The 24,947-nt window shown below is 40.0% G+C and overlaps 1 protein-coding gene across 1 annotated transcript in view; it reads left to right on the top strand.

Annotated features, from left to right (window-relative positions):
• Positions 1-24,947, top strand: part of LOC134349867 (uncharacterized) — a 145,763-nt gene that overhangs the window by 82,822 nt on the left and 37,994 nt on the right. The window contains exon 9 of the mRNA XM_063054831.1: positions 581-822. Within this exon, the coding sequence (XP_062910901.1) occupies positions 581-822 (242 nt within the window). The remainder of the gene's footprint in view (positions 1-580; positions 823-24,947) is intronic.

Raw genomic sequence — 24,947 nt, 5'->3', positions numbered from 1 at the left:
AATACAAAAGAGTCTGGATATATGCAAGATTATTCAAATCTTGCTGAAATATTAAATATACAACATTCATGACTGCTATAACAACAGGCATGTCCTGGATGGTGAGGGTCTTTCATGATGGATGCCACTTTCTTAAGGCATCACCATGTGAAGATGTCCTAGATAACAGGGAGGCCAGAGCTATGATGGAATTGAATCAAGGAATGATGATTAGACTCCTCTTTGCTTGGTGAAGTTTCTACTGTTGGGGTATGGGCACCAGTGCCGTAATGATATGAAGCCATCGACTTCAGGAGTAAAGCCAGGATAGTTTGCAGAAGAAAATAAGTTTCTGAAAATGGTTTGTCAAACATAATCAGAGAGTGTAAGGTGAATTCATCTTAGAAGATGATACTGATGGACTGGGTCAGCCCAGACACTGGGTTGTCACTGCTGGCAGGGCACCTGTTGGCTCTTGTGTGTATCCATTACCGTCCATCACTGCTGATGGACCCGTTGAGTTTCTCCAGCTTTTTAGTGTTCCACACCACTCTGATTTTCAGGCACTGATCAGTGACCAGGCTTCTTGTTGTTCCTGCAGTTCCCAGTACCTGGAGGAGGAAGGTGCACAGCGCGAAATACAATGTGAAGTTCAGCGTGAGGTCCAGCGGGAGGTCCAGCGGGAGGTGCAGCGAGAAGTACAGCGCGACGTGCAGTGTGATGTGCCACGCAACATTCAACGCGACCTACAGCGCGATGTGCACTGTGACGTGCAGCACGTTGCTGAAAATGACCCTGGCGGACCAAGGAAACCAGTATGTGCAAGGCCTCCCGCCATCCCAGGTTAGTGTTAGACAAAGAACAACATACTTTCTATGTTGGAGTCCAACTCTCAGATTAGTCAAAGGCATAATCCTCCTCATACATTCTCTTTGCAGTTTTAGCAGAAAAGAAGGATCTTTGAAAAACTTAAGTTGTGTGTTTAGAGGTCAGCACATAATTGTTTTTTATAACTGAAGAATAACGCCGAGTGGATATTAGTTTAAAATTACACTTGTGAAAAATTTTTTTCTTCCACCTTAGTTGAAATACAAAAGGATGTAAAATAAATCATTGGAAAAGGAATTTAAAACACTTAATTAAACAGCCTAAACTCATGGCTATCATTAAAATAATGTTGCTTTATGTGGTTTACGAGGAAACTCAAGGATTGTCATTTGGGATGAAAAGTAAGAAATTAGGAGTACTTATATATTTTTCCATGCAAAAGATGACTTGTGTGAGAAACCATTTCTAGATATAAGGGTTCGTAACTTGGAAGCAATATAGCATCTGTCATCTCTGTACTTGGGGTTCCCGCAATCTAAAGTTGGTCTATCTTACTAATTATCCTGAAATTCATCTGAGATGCTAGTATCATTGTCCAGGAAATGTTACAGTCATGAGACTGTCCAAGGTCAATGAAACTGGTGACAGAGCGTTGTACAAAATTCCTACCTTTTATTGCATTTGTTAGAAAGACTGAAAACTGTCAAATTTAAAAAATGGATAACAAATTCACCTGACATTTAATCTATCACCAAGAGATTAGCATGAACAAACATCAGGAAAAAACAACAGATTTAGTCCCAGATGAGGAAGGAACAATGTTTTCTGGCAAATGTCAGGAATTCAGCATCTGGTTTTGTGGATTCAGTGAAAAGGACATGAACCGAAAGACAATTTGAAAGTAGGATTAAGAGAGAAATTACATAGAAAAGTCATATTGGAAACACATAATAAAATACAAAATTATTCACCTTTTAAAACAGCAAAATAATGCAGTTGCTGGAAATCTCAAATAAAGACAGAAAATCAGTGCGACAGTAACATGGTGGTTAGCATTATTTTATTACAGCTTGGGGTGTTCCGAAGTTCAGGATTCATTTCCGACGCTGTCTGTGGGGAGTTTGCACATTCTCCTGTGACTGTGTGGATTTCCTCCGGGTGCTCTGATCTCCTCCCACAGTCCAAAGACATAGCGGTTAGTAGATTAATTGGTCATTGTAAATTGTCCTGTGATTAGGCTAATGTTAAATAGGTGGGCTGCTCTGCACCGTGACTGATTGGACTGGAAGGGCCTGTTCTGCACTTTACCTCTACATAAAATAAATAAAATACTGGAAATCCGAATAGGCCAAGATGAATCCAAGAGGAGAGAAATATTGTTGATTGGTTACTTTGATCATTTTGATTATTTGATCATTGGCTTGAGACATTACCTTCTCTTTTCTCCTCCCCACTTATTATTGTATCTGTTTTGTTGAGTATTCTGCTCTTTTATATTTTTTAGTATTACCCATATTAATTTCCTTCAGAAATAATTGAATTGATTTTCATTCTCTGTGAGGTTATTCAGCAACAACTGTCATGTTAAACTCCCTACCTCTGCATGCAATGGCCAAATTTATTTCTTCAACTGCTTTTCAAGTAGACTGTGAGAAATACCTAAGTCTATGGCATTACAATAATTGTGTATCACATGTCTATCTGCATAACTGGAACAGCATACTCTGTGAAGGAGTAGGATATCTCAAAAGACCAATTTAAGAGCATTGTGTTTAACTGCTCATGTCTGATTAGAGTGGTTGCTATCAGTTATATGAAATGATAACAATAAATACTAATACTATTGTAGTAAAATATAAATTTATTTTAGCTCCTGGAACTGAGCTTCTTGTTTTCATCTCAGTTTCTGCTTGTTTAATAAGTAGAAGCATTCAAGTATTATATTAATACTTTTGTAAAGTAGTATTAGACATGTTAAACCCTTGTACATGGATAACTCAATGTAGGGGCCTTTACTAGGGAAACAGGCTGCCCCTACAAAGAACAAACAGGATGTAAGATAAACTTGGCTTCATCCCAAATGTTCTTCCTCCTCAGCAAATGCAAGAACACAGATCTGCAGATATCTTGTTAATAATTTAGGAAATAGCAGATGAAAGCAGTGGTTAAGCTTTTTGTCTTCAGATCTCTTAAGGTAAACTTGCAAAATGAATTCTAAATTTGGAAGTAATTATAATCCAAACATTTGTGTGGTATTTTTGGAAATAGCTAACTGTACAGGCTTGGTTTGGATGACAGCATTCTGCAAGGCAAAATGGAAACATATGTTGCACTTCCTCTTCTTGGGATTTATCTGTATCTCAGCTGGAATGATTTAGGGGCCAGCCGAGGGATATTCACTCTTTCTGGCATGTAATTTAAACTATATCTTTTTCAAGGCAAACTCCCCGCCATTCCAGCTTTTCTTCCTCAATGGGGAAAACATGATATATAGGTTTCTGTACTAAAATAAAGCTGGTAAATTCAGCTTGACCGTTGGAAATGACTTTTCACTTATTTTATAATTCTTTTACAGTCAGTCCAATCCATCATATCTATTTCAACACGCTGGAGGAACTCAGCAGGTCGGGCAGCATCCGTGGAAAAGATCGGTCCGTGTATCGTGCCGGAACCCTTCGTCAGGACCGATACGTCGACCGATCTTTTCCACGGATGCTGCCCGACCTGCTGAGTTCCTCCAACGTGTTCTGAGTGTTGCTTTGACCCCAGCATCTGCAGATTATTTTGTGTTCATCATATCTATTTAATCCCCGTAATAAGAGTTGTTTTAAAAGCTTACAATAGGCTTTATTGGAAGAGTGCAATAGGCCAAAGACAGGGAAGTCTGTGTGGAAATGGCAATCTCCTCTTTGACCAGCCTTCTGCACTGATCCAATAAAGCCTAATGTAGGCTCAAGAAACAACAACCCATCTTCCAACTAGGTGAATTGTAACCTTTTAGGTTCAATACTGAGCTCAACAATTTCAGACCCAGCAGTTCTGATATAACTTCTTCCATCCATAACTTCAGATTTCAGTGACGATCCACCCCAGCAGATTTTATCACCAGCAGTATCTCCAATAAGCAGGCAGATTTATAAATTGTGGAGGTATTTCAGTGGGTTTCCAAGAAAAAAAAAGAGAACTTGATGGTTCTCTGGAGTGATAGCAGCTGAAGGAAGATCTGATGGAAGTTTATAAGATTATGAGAGGCATAGATGGAAGAGACAGCCTGTCTTTTTTCCAGGGTTGGAAGTGTCCAACACAAGTGGGCATGCATTTAAGGCAAGAGGGGAATAAGTTCTAAGAAATTGAATGAATCATAGTCATAGAGTTCTACAGCACAGAAACAGGTCCTTCAGCCCATCTAACCTGTGCCATAATATTACTTTTTCTCATCTCTAGTCCCATCACTTCAGCAAGTCCCAAAACCTTTTGGAGCAGGTTTTTTTTGTTTTACAGAGAATGGTGGGTGCCTAGAATGCATGGACAGAGGGTGGTAGTGGAGGCAGTTAAGATCGAAATGCTTACGAGTCTCCTAAACATGAATGTGCAGAGAATGGAGGGATACAGACTGTATGTAGACAGAAAGGATTAGTTTAGTTAGGCAATTAATTAATAGTTTATTTAGTTTGACACCATATGAAGGGACAAAGGGGCTTTTTATGTGGTGTACTGTTTTACTAATTTTGTAACCTGGAGACACAAAAATCTGCAGAATTTTGCAACCATTTAACAGTGATCTATATCATGTTTCCGTTCAGACAACTCAATGATGACGACTGATATCTGGACACTTATGAGTGCGATATCTGCACATAGAAACATAGAAACATAGAAAATAAGTGCAGGAGTAGGCCATTCGGCCCTTCGAGCCTGCACCGCCATTTATTATGATCATGGCTGATCATCCAACTCAGAACCCCACCCCAGCCTTCCCTCCATACCCCCTGATCCCCATAGCCACTCTCTGTGTGAAGAAGTTTTTCCTAATCTCGGTCCTAAAAGGCTTCCCCTTTATCCTCAAACTGTGACCCCTTGTTCTGGACTTCCCCAACATCGGGAACAATCTTCCTGCATCTAGCCTGTCCAATCCCTTTAGGATTTTATACGTTTCAATCAGATCCCCCCTCAATCTTCTAAATTCCAAGGAGTACAAGCCCAGTTCATCCAGTCTTTCTTCATATGAAAGTCCCGCCATCCCAGGAATCAATCTGGTGAACCTTCTTTGTACTCCCTCTATGGCAAGGATGTCTTTCCTCAGATTAGGGGACCAAAACTGCACACAATACTCCAGGTGTGGTCTCACCAAGGCCTTGTACAACTGCAGTAGTACCTCACTGCTCCTGTACTCGAATCCTCTCACTATAAATGCCAGCATACCATTCGCCTTTTTCACCACCTGCTGTACCTGCATGCCCACTTTCAATGACTGGTGTATAATGACACCCAGGTCTCGTTGTACCTCCCCTTTTCCTAATCGGCCACCATTCAGATAATAATCTGTTTTCCTACTTTTGCCACCAAAGTGGATAACTTCACATTTATCCACATTAAATTGCATCTGCCATGAATTTGCCCACTCACCCAACCTATCCAAGTCACTCTGCATCCTCGGATATATGCTAACAGAGAGATACAAACCTCCAGAGCTACTAGGCTGTCGTAGTTAATTCAGGTCATGCAGTGCATCTCTGTGTGAGGGATATTGTGGTGAAGATTGTTCCCTGTAACATAACTAGATTCTCTGCATGCACTCACTCCGCAAGGCAAAGTGCTTTAAGTTAGCAATAACGTTGAGACTGCAGTACATTTGCAATATCATCTCTAATCTGACACGAGTGCAAAATGTGAAGAAGCTTCATTTTTTTTTTGACATAGGAAGATAGTTAGAGCAAACTAGGACTTTTCTCTCTGGAGTGAAGCAGGATGAGTGATGACTTGATATAGGTGTACAAAGATGATAAGAGACATAGGTCAAGTAGAGAGCCAGCACATTTTCCCAAAGGTGGAGGTGGCTAATACAAAGAGGCATAATTTTTAGGTAATTGGAGAAAAGTATAGGGGTGATGTCGGAATTTATAAAGCGTGTTGTGTGCATGGAACGCCCTGCTAGGGGTGATCGTAGAGGCAGATACATTAGGGGCATTTCAGAGACTCTTAGACAGGCACATGGATGATAGAAAAATGGTGGGTTATGTAGGAGCAAAGGGTTGGATTGACCTAAGAATAGGCTAAAGGCATTGCTGGCACACAGCACTCTCCATGTGAAACACTTTCCCCATGAAAGTATTGGGACTTGCCTAAGGGATGGGACTGGAACTAGGCAGAATCATAGAGGACACAGACTAGATGGGCTGAAGGGACTGTACTGTGCTATGATGTTTGATGTTCTATGATCATTTTGACTCCTGTTTGGACTTTGCCTGACTATTTGCATTGCACACTCATACATTTAACACTGGACAGTGAATGGGAAGGTGCTGACCACAGGATCATTTACATGATATCAGCATCTTGATCCAACTCAGTGACTAGGTGAACCAGAGAATGACCAGTAACCAGTATATTTAAAGCAAAGATTGGTAGGATCTTGATTAGTAAAGGTGTTGAAGGTTATGGGTAGATGCCAGGAGAATGGTGTTGAGAAAGATAATAAATCAGCCATGATGGAATGGTCGAGCAGACTGTGCTGAATGGCCTACTTCTCCTTCTATATCTTATGATCTTACAGTCTTATGACATCAGGACTCAATCCTCCAGACAAGCTGACCCAGGGGTTTGCTTCCACAAAGTCTGCACCACCCATTAAGAACCCATTTTCATTCCCCTCAAACTCCCAGATTCCGCCTCTCACCCACCATCTTGGGGCAAGTTACAATGGCCAATTAGCCTCCCAACTTGCATATCTTTAAGATGTTGGAGGAGAACTAAAGCATCCAGTCATGTGAGGAACATGCAAACTCCATACAAAGAAGATTGGACCGCAGGTTTGAACCCAGGTCACTGGAGATGTGAAATGGCAGTTCTACTAGCTGCACCATTCTGCTGTCCTAGATAATGTAACCTACTTTCAAATCACTATCACACAGGCTGCAGAGAATTAGAAATAGGTTATCTCAGGACAATGTAGTTTGGTTGGATTATGCACTGCAGCGGCTAATGAATCGAATCATGTTTACTATTAGTGACATATGTTGTGAAATCTGTTGTTTTTGCAGCAGCAGTACAGTGCAAGATAAAATATACTATATAGATTATAATAAGAAATATATTGAAAAATTAATGAGTAATGCAAAAAGAGAGCAAAAATAGTGAGTGGGTTCATTGTCTGTTCAGAAATCTGATGGTGGAGTGGAAGAAGCAACTCCTAATCCCCTCTCTGATGGTAGCAATGAGAATAGAGCATGTCGCTGTGGTGGGGTGTTTTAATGATGGATGCCACCTTACTGAGGCATCGCCTTTTGAAGGTGTCCTCAATGGGGCGGAGGTTGCTGCCCATGATGGAGGTGGCTAAGTTTACAGCCCTCTGCAGATTTTTCCAATCCTTTGCCCCTCCACACCAGATGGTGATGGAACCAGTTAGAATGCTCTCCAAAGTACACCTGTAGAAATTTACGAGAACTTGCAAGAAAAAGTGGGGATTAACGTCCAAGGCAGACAGATAATATTGACGTCCTCAGAGAGTAATATATTACAGGAGGTAAGCTTATCATTCCCAGATATTCTTTGACTTGCCCATCTCAATTCTTCAACAGTCATCTTTCTGGAACCTATTAACTGTTTGTATCCACTTAGTCCCAGTTATGTTTCAACCAATTAACAACCCATTAATTGCAATGGAATAATTGTTGCTTGCTTTTATATTTGATAATGTTACAGCGATGCAAACCCAAAATAAAATTTCATCAATATTCAAAGAATGCAGAAGGTCTTCAGAGTAGAAAGTCCAGCAATACAGAATTTCATAAAGGTTTCAACTTTTTAAGAAAATCAAAAGCACACGAGGTTCTACAGATGATGGTAATCCAGAGTAACACACATAAAGTGCTGGAGGAACACCGCCACATCAGGCAGCATCTATGGAAAGGAATAAAGAGTTAACATTTCGGGCTGAGACCCTTCATCAGGACCTCACTAAGGGTCACAGCCAGAAATACAGATTCTTTATTCCCTTCTGTAGATGCTGCCTGACCAGTAGACTTCCACCAACATTTTGTGTGTGTAACTCTGTAAGAAAATCAGATTACTTTCATGTTTCTTAGCACAAGACTGAACTCTCTACTGTTTAATGTTGAAAGAACTTGTACTAAATCTGTCATTTCAGCTCGTCTTTAGAAGTGAGGATCTGGGGCATGATAGAATGATTTTAAGTGTTGGCAGCTGCTTTAGTGAGCCGATCACTGTTTTTCTCCCGGTGAATGGGGGATGGGTGAGGCTGCAGTATGTGCCATTTCAATGTTCAGACTTGCTGTTACATACCAAGCTCCTCTATTAGTATTCCAGAGTCGCTTTAATAGCTAGCTCTGAGTATGCTCGATTTTCACCTCTTAATATTGGACCTGGCAATGTTTAATATTTGAAACTCACAAGTGATCTTCAATAAAATCTTGAGCCTAATACAGTATTTTCACAGCAGAATAGGTTGAATATAAACACAAGAGATTCTTCAGATACTGGAAGGCTTGAGCAATACACTCGTAAAATGGCTGCTTCATTTTCCATCCTGATGAAAGGTCTCTGCCTGAATTGTCAACTGTTTATTCTCATCCATAGATACAGCCTTATATGCAGAGTTCTTCCAGCATTTTGCATAGGTTGATTGCAAAATTAAAATGTGTCAAAGACTTAGATTAATATAGTGCTGAAACAGGCCATTTGGCACACTGAGAATGCACTGCCCATCAATCATTTACCCTAATTCAACATTAATCAGAACCAGAATCAGGTTTAGGTTTAATATCATCAGCATATGTCGTGAAATCTGTTGTCTTTGCAACAGCAGTACAATGCAATACATAATAATAGAAAAAAATTAAATTACAGTTAGTATATTAAATATTTATTTTAAATAAGTATTGCAAAAATAAAAATTTAAAAATAGTGAGGTAGTGTTCATGGGTTCAACGTCCATTCAGAAATCTGATGGCAGAGGGGAAGATCCTGTTCCTGAATTGCTGAATGTGTACCTTCAGGCTTCTGTACCTCCTTCCAGATGGTAGCAATGAGAACAAGGCATGACCTGGGCGATGGGGGTCCTTAATGATGGATGCTGCCTTTCTGAGGCACCACTGCTTGAAGATGACCTGGATACTACGGAGGCTAATGCCCATGATGGAACTGTCTAAATTTTCAGCTCTCTGCAGCTTACTTCGATCCTGTGCAGCAGCCCCACCCCTATACCAGACGATAATGCAGCCAGTTCGAATGCTCTCCACAGTACATCTGTAGAAATTTGCAAGTGTCCTCAAACTCCTCATGGAGTGTAGTCACTGTCATGCCTTCTTTGTAGCTGCAGTGATATGTTAGGCTCAGGATAGAGCCCCAGAGAAAATGACATCCAGGAACTTGGATTTGCACACTCCTTCCACTTCTGATCCCTCTATGAGGACTGGTGTGTGTTCCCTTATTTTACCCTTACTGAATTTTACCAACTTTTTTATGCTCTTCTTTCTTGCAGTGCATATCTGTCTATATTAGCCATGTGCACTTGATTCAAGGTGGTTTTTGATTTTCTTCTTTTGGTGATTCTGATAGCTGTGGTAATCATAAGTAACGTCGTCATTGCAATCCCTGTGATTGACTTCTCTTCTTTTAACTTGACTTGGCTAAGTAGCGCTGTAAAGAAAAGAAACACAAATGTTTCATCCACTTCTAAAAGATTACAGATTGAGGTTAGCTTTATTTGTCATATGTTCATCACTAATACTGTGAAGCACACAGTAAACTGTGTCAGTTGTAACAACAACCAACATAGTCCAAGGATATGCTGGGCAGACCACAAGTGTCCCCATGCTTCCAGTGCCAATATAGCTTGCCCACAACTTACTAGCCCTAACTCCTTTGCCTTTTTGAAAAGTAGGAGGAAACTGGAGAATGCGGAGGTAATCCATGCAGTCAGAGGAGAACATACAAACTCCTTTCCGACAGTGGCGGAGTTGAACCCCAATTACAATCCTCCTTAATGATAGCAAAGAGAAGAGGGCAGGTCCCGGGTGAAGGGCATCTTTAATGATGGATAGTTGTCATCTTTTTGAGGCATCGCATTTTGAATGTCTCCTCGATGCTGAGAGGGTGGAGCCCATGATGGAGCTTGCTGTATTTATAACTTTCTGTGGCTTTTTCCGATCCTGTGCTCCATACCACAGTGATACTACTTGTTAGATTGCTCCCCATGGTACACCTGTAGAAATTTGCGAGTGTCTTTGGTGTCACTTCATGTCTCCTCAGACTCTTAATGAAACGTGGACACTATTATGTCTTCTTTATAATTGTAACAATATATTGGGCTCAGGATAGGTCTTCAGAGATGTTGACACCCAGGAACCTGAAACTGCTTACCCTTTCCACTATTGATCCCTCGATGAGGACTGTGTATGTTTCCTCAGCTTCTCCTTCCTGAAGTCCACTATTAATTCCTTGGCCTTACTGACCTTGAGGACAAGGATGTTGTTGTGATGCCACTCAACAAGTTGATTTATCTCACTCCTGTATGCCTCCTTGTCACCATCTGAAACTCTGCCAACAATAATGGTGTCATTGACGATTTTATAGATGCTGTTTGAGCTGTGCCTAGCCGCACAATCGTGGGTGTAGAGAGAGTAGAGCAGTGGGCTGAGCATGCATCTCTGAGGTGTGCTAGTGTTGATTATCAGCAAGGAAGAGCTGATATTTTCAATCTGCACAGACTGTGGACTCCAGGTGAAAAAAGTCATGGATCCATTTGCAGAGGGAGGTACAGAGGCCCAGAATTTGGAGCTTGTTGATTAGTACTGAGTATTGTGTTGAACTGTGAGCTGTAATCAATGAGCAGCAGCCTGATGTAGGTATTACTACTGTGCAAATGATCCGAGACTAAATGGAGAACTAGTGAGATTGTATCGCCTGCACACCTATTGTGGCAATAGGCAAATTGCACTTAATCTTTGAGATAGAAGTGTCACAACCTCGGGTGATTAATCATGGTTTCTGAGGGTTCAAGTTTGTTATTATAGGTTCTTTGTTTTTATTTCTTGAAAGGAAAATTAATGATTGTTTTGATTCAGGCCATGGCTGTTTTTGTAACAGTTACTGGTTTTGTTTTCCGTGAACACTCACCATGACCTTGCAGGTGTTAAATTCAATAGATTTGGGATTTTTCAGATGATGTTCTAATGTCTTAGTTTAATTTGCATATAGGAGGGAGCTTGTTAGCCTGGCATTGAGCCATCTTGAAGTTATACTTTTTAAGCTTTTCTTTTTGGGTTTATTGTTTTGTTTGATTGTTTGAAGTTAGTTAGCAGGGCACAAATTTGTTCATTCCCTGATATGTATTTATAGACACAGTACTCTCCCCTCAGTGCTCGGCTGATGTCAATCCTAGTTTGGCACGTTTCTGACCAAGGTTTTCTTTTCTGTATGTCCTTCTGTTATTCAAGGTTTGACTTAGTTTATTTGTTTAATTAAACTCCTGGTTTAACTCTATTATTCCAAATCTCAGTGTTTTCCTGTGACTGGATCTGAACACGAACCCTGAGAAGGAGAGTGAAGATTCAAAGCTTCACTCCAATGACTTTGGTCTATAGTGTGGGCCAAATCTCTGAATTATGCTGAGAGAGAGAGATAGGTTGTACATTAAACTAGCATCTCATCTCTCTTCTACTCCAAAACATCCTATGCTGAAAACAGTAGGAATATTCTTCCTTGGGAAATATTGTAGATGCTGGAAAATTAATATAAAAGCTTAAAATGCTGGGAATAGTTGTTATATAAAGACTGATCTATGAAGAGAGATAGTATCTGAATTAATATTTCACCTTAGTAATCTACCATCAGAACAGTTCCAAGGGAGAATTATCCACCTGAATGTGTTCGCAGATCTGTCTGATGGAAGATCAAGCATTTTGTGAGATCTGTCCCAGAGTCCAGAACATAACATCGTTTAGCATACATACATAAAAGTCTAATTGATCTTGATCATGGAAGAATTAAAATTGAAAGGTGAAATAATTATGGGGAAACTGAGGGAGAGCTTCTTCGCTCAGAGAGTGGTACGAGTGTGGCACAAACTGCCAGTGGAAATAGTAGCTGCAGGTTTAATTGCAATATTTAAGAGATTTTTGGGTAAGTGCACAGATGGGAAAGATATGGAGAGCTATAGTTCAGGTGTAGGTGAAAGGACCAGGCAGAATAGCAGGTTGGCATGGGTTAGATGGGCCAAAGGGCCTGTTTCTGCACTGTAGTGCCCTGTGACTCTATGGCACATTCACATAAATGAAGCCTTGTGGTTTTCAGTTAACTGCCAAATTTTCTCATATTGTAACAGTAACTACACATAGTGTTTCATTGTCTGTAAGAGCGCATTGGAACATCTGGAAGCTGTAGATGATGCAATATAAAGCACAATACTTATTTTCTTCATCAATTGCTCATCTTGCTGAGGCTATGGGTTTTGAATATTAATTAGTATGAGTCTTAAGGGTTGTGGTCACTTGCGTAGTTGCTTCAAACTGTATGTTACTGAGAGTCAAAGATAGGAAAGTAACAGATATTTTCCATATTGACCATCTCAGAGTAGCTGCCAGATTGGTCTTGAGACATGTTTCTTGTAGAAGGATGAACAACCAATGTATTTTTTTCCTTGGTGCCTTGAAAGTACATGCATTATTGCTGCTGAATTACAAGTGTTTTAGAATTTAGCATGAAGTCCCTAGAGTTGAATAATCCGTGTTTCAGTCATTGAGTGAAGCTCATACTTGTGAATAATGATTGGATCGTGTACCATGGAAATGTTGTGCTCATTAAATCGACCACAGTATGAATCACTGCCTTCAGAGAAGATTACCAAATGGAAATTCTTAACACAGTGGACGTAGGAAGGATGTTTCTTCTTGTGTAAGAATAAAGATCTAGGGGTCAAATTTTGAAATAAGAGGGTCACTTATTTAAGTGTGGCATTTTCTTTTTAGACATGAGATTTTGGAACTCTTTTCCTTAAAGGGAAATGAAAGAAGAATCTTTATATATTTTCAAGACAAAGGTAGACAGGTATGATAGCAAGGGCTAAAAGGTTGTTGAATGTAGGAATTCAGATTTGACATTACTAACAAATTAAGTGCATTTATTGAATTGAAAGGGAAGGTTGAGGGACCAAATGACTACCCTTGCTCCCAATTTGTATGCTTTCCAAATCGGGAATTCTCCAAAAATTTAATTACAACTCTATAGCCACAACATGTAGTATTAGCATGTTCCCACAATTTAACTTACTTTACTTTGGTAGAACATTATAAACAAATGTAAAATTTTTGAGCTGAGCAATAATTTTCTGTTTCCTCATTTAAAAAAATTTCACCCATATGCTTTCGGAGATACTAGTTCCATCCCTGCGATCTTAGTTCTTGATCCAAACTCTCACAACCGCCTTGCACCAATAAATTTATTAAGATTGGGAACAAAGATCACGAGAACATTCTAAACTTTGTTGAGTTTCTCACACAGCCAAGCCCAGACAATACTGACCTTTATGTCTCTGTGTCAAGACTCATAATTATTTACTGAATCATAAGTAGAAGCAGATGTGCTAGAAAACTTAGCTGCATTTTAAAAAGTTGGAGCATGGAAGTTAAATTAACGTTTAGACTGCAGTAGTTACCACAGGTAAACTTCAACAAAGAATTACATAGTATTTTTTATTTAGAATGCAGTAGTTATATAGCCAATCCAACAATCAAACATCAAATAATATGTTTTTTTAATTCCCAAGTAGGTTTACCAAGGTTGCATTTAGCTTGGCATCAATATACTTCACATGGTGTTTAGCTTTATTTAATTTTTTTAACAAAGGACTGAAATAGCTGTATTCGTGTTTAAATCTGACCTTGTTGTTGGACACTTATGTAGGGACATGAGTACATCACTCTAATCATCACCAGTTTGAAGTTGGCATGGAGCTTGCAGTATGACTTCCTCCTGCGATTTCTTCTGTAATGAATTGAGATCAAAGGGGCATGATCTGAAGATTATGGATTGATCATCTGGGAATAACATCAGGAAGTAATTGACCATTTACATTTAGAAAACATCTGCAACTCCCTCAACTTCAGAAAGAAAGAGTGCTCCACTGTTGTATAAGCAATATTTAGGATAACATGTAAATCCCCGCTGTTAAATGTAACAGGTCCCAGTGCAGTGCCCTAATTAATTTATATCTCTGTCCCTTACTAATCATTACTAAATGGTAAACTGATCACCATCACAATGCTGCTTGTGGGAGCTTGTACTATGTAAACTATTCACTCTGTCTCCTACATCAAACAGAAACTATGTTTCTAAAAGTAGACCAAGCGGGGTAAAGCAAATCGGGATTATGAAATGCATTATATTAATGCATGTCCTTTGCTATCTAAGGAAACATCATCTTCTCTTTTAACACTATCTGTTATCACTGATTTATTTATTTTTTAATTGAAATACAGCACTGAACAGGCCATTTTGGCCCTTCAACCTGCACCACCCTGCAACCCCCAGATGAACCCTCGCCTAATCATGGGACAATTTACAATGACTAATTAACTTACCAACTGGTACATCTTTGGGCTATGGGAGGAAACCAGAGTACCCGAAGGAAACCCATGTGGTAACAGGGAGAATGTACAAATTACAGACAGAGCTGCTTTTAAAAATATTGAGCAGATTAATGAGGAAGCCATAGATCAAAGTTGATTGGGTGATTAATAAGGGACATAGTGTATTGACCTTTGTTAAGAGGTTGAGTGCAAGAGCCACTAACTAATGTTTCAGCTCCCTAAAATCTGGTTAGACCACACTTGAAGTTCGCATTAAGTTCTGGTTGCCTTATTATAGGAAGGATGTGGAAGCTTTACAGAGGCTGCATTAGGAGATTTACAAGATTCTGCCTGAATTACTGAGCATGTCCTATAAGGAAAGTCTGAGCAAGTTAAGGCGTTTCTCTTTAGGGTGAAAGAGGAAGAAAGGTGAAATAACAGAGGTGTATCAGATGGTATGAGGCATTTTATAAAGTTGACAGCCAGTGCCTTATTCACAGGGCAGAAGTGAATAACACAAGGGAGCATAATTTTAAGATGATTGGAAGAAAGTACTCGGGTGGATATCAGAGGTTAAGCTTTTTACACAGGGAGTGCTGGGTGTGTGGAATTCTCTGTCAGGGGTTTTGCTAAAGGCAGGTACATTAGGGAGATTTAAGAAACTCTTAGATGGGCACATTGATGAAAGAAAAAATGGAGGGCAAAGCTGGAAGGAAGGGTTAGATTTTTCTTGGAGCAGGTTCAATGGACCATATGGTCTAATTCTGCTCCTGTATCTTATGCTGTTATGGAAATAGTTAAAAAGTTATAAAAAAAGGCATTTAACTAAATAAACAATGAATTTAAATGAAATACAGTACACATTAGGACATTACCAATTCTACTATAGGACCATAAAACTGTGTATTAGTTCCTAATAATTATCAATGGAGGAATTCATCCAGTGTATGGCACTACGTTCTTTTGATTGACTATATATGAACAAAGTCAGTGCAGACACCTAGTGCAGATAATGGACTACCTTCATACAATAATTTCAATGATTGCATCCTCCAAATTTTTATTTTCCTTGCAACATTCAAGATGATTGTTGATTCCTGCAAATTCTTTGTAGTCTATGACTTGTTGAAGCAGTGAAATCGAATCATTTTCACTCCTGGCCATTTCCATCATCTCCAAGCCTGAATGCTTGAAACACAAATGAGCAAAATAGTCCCGAATTACTGATTATTTCACGACAACTTTTAGTGCGAAAACTCACTGTTTTTTCGAACAGAAGCAATGAAACTGACACTGTTTAAAAGCTGCTTTGATGAAATCTGTTCTTTAAGAGTTGTCCCAAATAAGTGGCTGCCCTGCTTAACTAATGGCCCAATTAACTGGAATCCACTGTATATCTTGTGGTTGTGACCTAAATGTTATCCTTAAAGCAATAAATGCAACACGTCTTGTATTGCCCCACCCAGCCCCGTTATTTATTACCATCACAGTAGTGTAGCAGTCAGCGTAACACTATTGCATTGCCAGTAACCCAAGTTCAATTCCTGCCACTGTCTGTAAGATATTTGTAAGTTTGCTCCATGACTACGTGAGCTTCCTTTGAGCGCTGCAGTTTCCTCCAGTATTCCAAAGACGTACAAGTTACTAGGTTGATTGGTCACGTGTGTGTTATTGGATGGTGTGGACTTATTGGGCTGGAAGGCCTATTTTAATGCTGTATCTCTAAATTTTAAGAAAATGCAACTGCACTGCACTGTAGACATTTAAACTACTTTTAATTTGCTGTTTACATTGTAGATACATGCTGCATTTATGTAGATTTTAGCCCAGATCAGTCCTTTAACCGCTACCTTTATATTTTATATAATTCTTTTATTCTTTATAATTGTTGAATGATGTTTCATTTGTTGCATGTCACACCTACACACCACAGCAAATTCCTAATACAGTACATGCAAATGTACACAGTGAATAAAGGTGATCACTGATCCTTACTGCACTATTGTGAATCAGTAGAATTTATGTTACCAAAGGAGGCTATACAGTCATTTGGTTCCTCATGCCAGGCAATTGTGAGCCCTTTTCCAAACCCTCAGTTGTTAAACGTTACAGTACATTAAGTGCTGCCCTGGTACTTCAACACCAAGGCAATCTAACACTAACACTCTTTCTGGCAATGAATTTAACTGACTCGATGATTTTTTTTCTTAATTCCTTTCCATTTCTTCTCCAACTTCCCAGAAAATGATTGTCCCTTATGTTAAGGGAAATGTATGCCTCCTTGCCATCCTTTCCAGTCCTCTTAGTTTGTGGTATTTGATTAATCTCTTTATCTCCTTTGCTCCAGTGGAAACAGCACCAGCACAGTCAATCTTTCATCAGTGATAAATTTCTTTAGCTTTGGCAATATGCTTATAAATCTTTTTTATCCTTTTCACTGCAGGTGTGATCTATTGATAAACTAGTGTCTATCCCCTTTGAAATCTAATTTTAACATCTTTTATACATACAAATCCAGAGTATAACATGGATTAAAGCAGAGTTCAGTGTACTCTGAACACAAACGACCATGAACAATGTGACAAGACTATTGACATAATTTATTGTGGTTGGACCGACTTCTTAAAATCCCTTTTTTATTGCCGTTTTCATGGGTTTGTTTATGAGAGTGGGACAAAGCGAATCGCTTTGATATAAAGCATGATTCAATTATGAATAGTTGCCAAAGCTTAATCAACTTGGAACTGTATGAAAGCCAACTTAAAGGTCAAACATTAGGACTGACAAAGGCCTTGAATTAGACAAGTCAGAGGCTGCCATTGTAAAAATCAAATATTGTTCCTCTCTTTCAGTCGCAAAGCTATTTCAGTCTTAACAATTATGAATGCTTCTTTGACTGCATCAATGAAGACATTTGTAGTGTTTATTTAGACTCAATGAAGTTGACATGAGCCACTAAGTTGATTAAACATTTTGGCCAACCATTCAGAGAAGTAGCATTTTGAAGGGAGTGAAGGCATGGCATTCCGTACGATGATTCGGAGAGCGAATTACATTTATGTTGTTAAGTTTGTTTATTATCATCACAGGTTCTGAGGTACAATGAAGTCTTAGTTTTGCATGCAGGTCACATGTGAATTGCTTGAGAAACTCAGCAGGTCAAGCAGCATCCACGGAGGGGAACAAATAGTCAACCTTTTGGGCTGAGACACTTCATCAGGACTAGAAAACAAAGGGGAAGAAACATGCTTCACTCTGATGCTGCTCCTTCTTCCCTTTCTCCCATGGTCCACTCTTCTCCTCTATTTGATTCTTTCTTCAACTTATCCACTTATCATTTCCCAGCTTCTCACTTCGGGCCGTCTCCCCCATCCACTTACGTTCTCCTGACCTAGTTTTAGCTATCACCTGCCAACTTGTACTCCTTCCCCTCTCCACACCTTCTTATCCTTCCCCATTCCTTTCCAGTCCTGATGCAGGGTCTCAGTCCAAAGTATTGACTATTTGTTCCCATCTGTAGATGCTGCCTGACTTGCTGAGTTCCACCAGCATTTAGTGCACGTTACTCTGGATTTCCAGCATTTGCAGAATCTCTTGTGTTTATCCATAGAGATCATTTGTTTAAAATAATGCATTGAGGTAGTACAAGGGAAAACAATAAAGGAATGCAGAAAAAACTACAGAGAATGCCAAGTGCAGGCAGTCAATAAGGTGCAAGGCTGCAATGATGTACAAACGTAGATTAGAGGCTCTTAATTTAGAGAAATATCCCAGCTACTGCATTGAGGTGTGAGAAAAAGGTATGTTGAGCAAAGGAACCATCAGATGGTGTGGTGGTAATCAACATCAGAAATATAATTTTAAGGAGGCTCTAAATGAAAGGACAGGTTTTTTCCACTCAGAGTGGGTGAGACTGGGTCATAGGTTTACAGTGAAAACTGAAATATTTAGGGGGAACCTGAGGATAACAATTTCACTCAGAGAATCGTGTAAATGTGAAAGGAGCTTCCAGTGGAAGAGGTGGATGCAGGTCCAAATGTAACACTTAACAGAAATTTGGAAAGGCACATGAATCACAGAGGTATAGAGGGCTCTGCTCCGGGTGCAAATAGATGGGACTATGCAGGCTACTAGGGCTGAAGGGCCTGCTTCTGTGCTGTAGTGCTTCACTGCTCTGTGACTCAAAGGGACGACTTAGACGGAATTGCTAACAAAGACTCTGAGCAAACTGAAAACATCACCAGTTGTACTGTGCTGCTGAAACATGCCCATGTGAAAAGGCAGGTTTGGTCTTGGTTTTAATTCTCATCTGAGAAGAAGAAGCCCTGTGAATACAGCACAACCTCAGTTCTGCACCTTGGCTTCAGCATAAATGTCGTGCCAAGACTCAAATAAATTACAATTTCAGACTTGAAGTTGCTTCCTACAGTGCCACAGTTGACACATGCATTGGCAAATCACACTTCATTACTGCTATAATCTGCTGAGGCACGCTGCAGTTCACTTCACTTAGGTCAACATATTGGAAGCGTCCTTCCTTTCTGCAAACATATTCTACCTGAGATGGGTGTAAATGTCCAATTGCATTATTTTTCAGAAGGATGGGCAGAGTAAAGTCAAATGCATGCGCTCACACACTCCTGATCCACACACTGTCTGCCAAGGCAACAGCTCTCTCAATGCAGGTGCAAGTCTAAAAATAACCAGCAGTCATATGGGATTCTCTGCCACTCGGCTTTTGTTCTCTGTAAAAATCTGCCAACCTGATTTCAGCCAAGGCCATCCATTTTTAATTTACATCAGTTCCATAATTACTCCCTGAACTGTTTATTTGTAAGTTAGAAAAAGCTTAATGTAACAAGCCCCAAATGCTGGAGGAACACAGCAGCTCATGCAGAATCTATGGAGAGGAGTAAGTGATCAAAGTTTTGGGCTGAGACCCTTCATCAGGACTGGGAGGAAGGGGGAAGAAGCCAGAATAAGAAGGAGGGGAGAAGGGGAATGAGTACAAGCTGGCAAGTGATAGGTGAAAGCAGGTGAGGAGGGAGGTAGGTGGGTGGGGGTGGGGAGATGAAGTGAGAAGCTGGGAGGTGGTAGATGGAAGAGGTAAAGGACTGACAAAGGAGGAGTCTGCTAGGAGAGGAGAGCAGACCAGTGGAGAAAGGGAAGGAGGGCAGGCACCAAAAGGAGGTGATCTGCAGTGAGGAGAAGAGTAGGGGTATGTTTAAAGCAAATGCTGCATATGGAAGATATTAATTTCCATGAAGGGCAGAGAATTCCCTTGTCAGGAAAAAAAACAGCAAGTGTAGGTTTATCAGTACTTAACCCTTCAATGGCTGGGTGCTCCCAAATGTTTCATCAGAACAGTTTCTCATCAAAACCTCCAAAGATACAAATTCTGACCAGTTGAGTCATCGTCTGGTACGGAGGGTCAACTGCACAGGATCAGAGACAGCAGCAGTAAGTTGTAAGCTCAGCCAGCTCCATCACAGGCATTAGCCTCTCCAGTACCGAGGACACTGCCAAAGGATGATGCATCATAAAGGCAGCATCCATCAGTAAGGACCTCATTACCCGGGACATGCACTCTTCTCATAACTGCTATCGGAGAGGAGGTACAGGAGTCTAAAGGCACAGGCTCAGTGTTTTAGGAACAGCTTCTCCTCCTCTCCATCAGATTTCTGCCTGGACAATGAACCAACCCATGAACACTACCTGGCGATTCTTGGTCTCTTTCCACTATCTTAATTAATATATATATTTTATTCTTGTAATTTTAATGTATTAAACTGTACTGCTGCAACAAAACAACAGATTGTGCAGCATATATGAGCGATTCTAACTCTCTTTAAAATCTTCCAGTGCATTTAAGCCTTGGGCACAAAAGTTCAGCCTGAGAGTCAAGTATGGGGAGTAATGCATTGTAAGAGGTTACCATTTTTTTGCATTATGCTAGATAATGAGGCCCCAACACAATATCTGCTCTGTAGAACATAGAACATCGAACAGTACAGCACAGGAATAGGCCACTCGGCCCACAATGTTGTGCAGAACCAGCTAAACAGCAAGTAAAAAAAAACACCCTGACATACAACAAACCCTCCTAACTACACAACATTCAAATCCCTCCATCTTCCTCACATTCATGAGCCCATCAAAACATCTCTTAAAATCCTCTGAAGCATTTGTCTCTACCGGGACACCAGGCAGTGCATTCCAGGCATCCACCACTCTGAGTAAAAAAACTTACCCTTCTCATCTTCAAAGCACATCCTCTGCTATTAAACGATTCAACCCTGGGAAACCAATACTCCCTGTCTACTATATCTATGCCTCTCATAATCTTGTAAACCTCTATCAGATCTCCCCTTGGCCTTCGCTGCTCCAGTGAAAACAACCCCGGTTTATCCAGCCTCTCATGACAGCACATGCCCTCTGAACCAGCATCCAGGTAAACCTCTTCTGCACCCTCTCCAAAGCCTCAACATCCTCCCTATAGTGGGGTGACCAGAATTAATGGGAAATATTTAGTTGCATCATTCAAAATAGAGTGTTTATGACAGTGCTTATCACTCAGAAAAACGCAAATGAAGGCAGATTAGGATTGGCAATCAGATGTTGGAGATTGCCAACAATAACAATTTCCCATATTACAACAACGATCACAAGCCTGAGAGTTTCATGGCTTTGTGTTACTCTGAAAAAGATACCAAGATAATATCAAAACATTTCTTTTCTACATTCTATTATTCATTTTGAACATGACAAACTAGGCAAAAGTGACAGTTCAGTGTTAGCACATTATCTATAATCATCTGCTAATTGGGACCTTGTGGTTACTTGCTAAATAAATGTTTGTGCAAAATGTTCCACCAAGCTCCAGAGAATACGAGTATCTTGGGCTTACTCCTGATCTCTTTGCTTTGATGTCACAACGAATCATTCAATTGACCTTGTTTTCTTTGAATTAACAATAGGAATAGTTTCTTACAGAGAAGAATCAGAATGTATATCAAATGAGAAAAGATAAAGAAAGATGCCATGGTTATGTAACAGTTCATGTGACACTATTACTGCTTGGGGTGTTCAGGGTTCGATGTTGAATTCCAGTGCCATCTATAAGGAGCTTGTATGTACTCCCTGCGAATAACATGGGTTTCCTCTGGATGCTCTGGTATCCTCCCACATTCCAACAACATGTCAATTAGTAGGTCGATTGGTCATTGTAAATTGCCCTGTGATTGGGCTCATGCTAAATGGTCAGGTTGCTGGCCAGTGTAGCTCACAGATCCAGAAGGGCCTGTTCCATTCCGTATCTCTAAATAAATTGGGTTTACTGGTGATGCAGTGTTCTGAATCGCTGCATTACCATGGTTTGCTCTTGTAGAAAAATAATGAACCATTTGGTCAAGGGTATAAGGTGCTCGCAAAAAAAACCACAGGAAGAAAAACATTCAATCAAAATTTAAGTTTCTTTTTTTTAGAATTATCATCTTCTACTGCATCTTCCTTGGCCGGCTCTAAATAAAATTTCCAGCATGAAAACTTTAAGCACGAACTTAAAAAAATGGAAAATGAATCACCAGGAAAACACTATTCCCATTATAAAATATGTCGTTATCTCTATACCGCAGGATGATTCACTCATTTTCTGAGTACATAGCAATATGAACTAATTATACTTCCTCAGAAGCAAAGGAGACAGTGAAAATTATTATAAGATTGTCCTTTCTCTAGCATATGACCATTTGGCCTGAAAGCTTAAACAGTAGTTAAATATGCCCTAAAAGAAAATATACTCTGCATGATTTACTATTGCTGTGGGCTCATATTTCCAATTACAGTTAAAATGAATGTAATTTCTTCAGAAGTCTATTGAACAAAAGCATCAAATAATTCACAGCTTATTAACAAATCTAATTTTAGAAAACATATTGCGTCCTTTGAACGGGACAATACTCTCCCCGCAGTGACTTTCCAAACTCAGGGAGGAAATGGCTAACACTAGAGGACACGGTTTTAAGGTGATTGGAGGAAAGTATACAGGGGATGTCAGATGTACGTTTTTAGACAAAGAGTGGTGAGTACATGGAACTCACTATTTTGTTTGGTGAGCCAGGAATGGTAGTAGAGGCAGATACACTAGGGGCATTAAGAAAATCTTAGATAGATGATAGAAGAATGGGGGCTATTTAGGAGGGAAGGGTTAGATTGATCTTAGAAAAGGTTAAAAGGACAGTTCAACGTTGTGCGATGAAGGGTCTGTACTGTGCTATAGTGTTCTTAGTTCTAAGTTCTATGTTCTGTGCTCTAACCCACGTTCTTATAATGAGTATATAGGAGGGTCTGTAAAGACTAGCGACTACAGAGGAGGAAGAATGTACATTTTGAAAGCTGTAGGGCTCAATTTTATTCAGCACTGAAAGGGTTAATGTGATTTTTAAATAAAGATTAAAAATAGCGGTCACAGAAACAGTGTCATTAACAAATAACTGTTCATAAAGGGCAGAGAAAAAGGTTTCAAAAACAGGGATTATAAAAGAGGCACAGCAGACATTATGAACCAGATCCAGCAAAGTAGCTGAACAAGCAGGTTACCATGGTGACAGAGGAAAGGAGAGCAGCATTGAATTAATGGTGGGAAATGTTAGTGTGGCGCAGTGCGAGGTGATGCGGAGAGCCACAAATATCTGTGTTATGAGTTATGTTAATATTTCAGATACTGAGCTGTTTGAAACCTCTTGCATTTGGAATCGATTGTGATATCATATCACACCAGTGTTTGTATTGTGTTAACTGTGTCCTTTAGACGGAAAAAGGCTTAATTGATTTTTCAAAATTTATTCATGGGATGTGGATTCATTACCCATCCTCCTAGATATCCTTAACAAGGTTGTGATAAGCTACCTTCCTGAAGTCTCTGGTGAAGGTACTCCCACAGTGCTATTTGGTGGGTTTTTCCAAGATTTAGACCCAGTGGCAAGACAGGGTTGTATGTGACTACCCAGTGTTAAGGCATTTTACAAAGAGAATTGTAAATGATTTGAAAGGGAACTTGGCTACTGGCATTCCCATGCCCCTCCTGCCCTAACCCTTCCAGAATGCAGCAGTCATGGGTTGAGAAGGTGTTGTCAAAGAACTTTCAGTGAATTGCTGGAATGCACCCTACAAAGGCTGAACACTGTGACCCAGTTTTCCAAGGCACTTTGCAGGGGAATAAACTATCCTTAAAATATATTTAAATCAATCACAATTAAGGATGTGGTACAATGGTGATTATTTATTTACTGAGAAATGGCACAGAATAGCTCCTTCCAGCCCTATGATCCACGCCACCCGCTGATTTAACCCTAGACAAATCATGAGACAATTTAGAAAGACCAATTAACCTACCAACCGCTACATCTTTGGACTGTGGGGGGGAAACCGGAGCACTCAGAGAAAACCCACGCATTCCATGGGAAGGATGTATGGACAACGGCGGAATTGAACTCTGAACTACAATGCCTCAAGTTGTAATAGCACTGCGCTAACCACTACACCACCGTTACATTGCTGTATTAATGTACAAATAGACAGGAGCACAAATCCTATGATAGCAGTTGTGGAATTATTTTAATTACTTCTGACATATGGAACTTATAACTATAGCCATGAAAGCACACGACTGTAAAAAGAAATCTGGTTTACTAATGTCCATGGAGGAAGGAAAGAAGAAAATGTCCCACTGAGATCCATGTGTGACTCCAGACCCATCAGTATGGTTGAATCTTAACTGTAAACTCTGTTCAGTGGGGGATAGGTAGTCATTGTTGCAATAGTGCTAAGAGTGTGTTGCATTTACCGTCATACACACCAGTATCTCCAGTATCTACTAAAGTGGCCACTGAGTGAATACACATGGAGTTCTGCTGGTGTAGCCTATCCACTTCCAGGTATTATGTGTTGTGCATTCAGAGATGCTCTTCTGCACACCACTATTGCAACACATTGTTACTTGTGTTACTGTCGCCTTCCCATCAGCATGAACCAGTCCAGCCATCTCCTCTGACCTCTCTCATTGACAAGGCATTTTCACCCGCAGAGCCGCCACACACTTTTTTTTAATGTTTTCTGTACCATTCTCTGTAAATCCTATAGACTGCGGTGCATGAAAAATCCAAGAGATCTGCAGTTTCTAAGATACTCAAACCATCCCATCTGGCACTAGCAATCATTCCACAGTCAAAGTCACTTAAAATACATTTCTTCTCCCTTCTGATGTTTCATCTGAACAACAACTGAACCTCTTGACGATGTCTACATGCTCTTGTGCATTAGGTTGTTGCCACATAA

The sequence above is a fragment of the Mobula hypostoma genome, chromosome 7, assembly GCF_963921235.1.
Source record: "Mobula hypostoma chromosome 7, sMobHyp1.1, whole genome shotgun sequence".
Classification (NCBI taxonomy): Eukaryota; Metazoa; Chordata; class Chondrichthyes; order Myliobatiformes; family Myliobatidae; genus Mobula; species Mobula hypostoma.
Note: the sequence above shows the minus strand (reverse complement) of the source record. Positions and strands in the feature narration are given on the sequence as shown.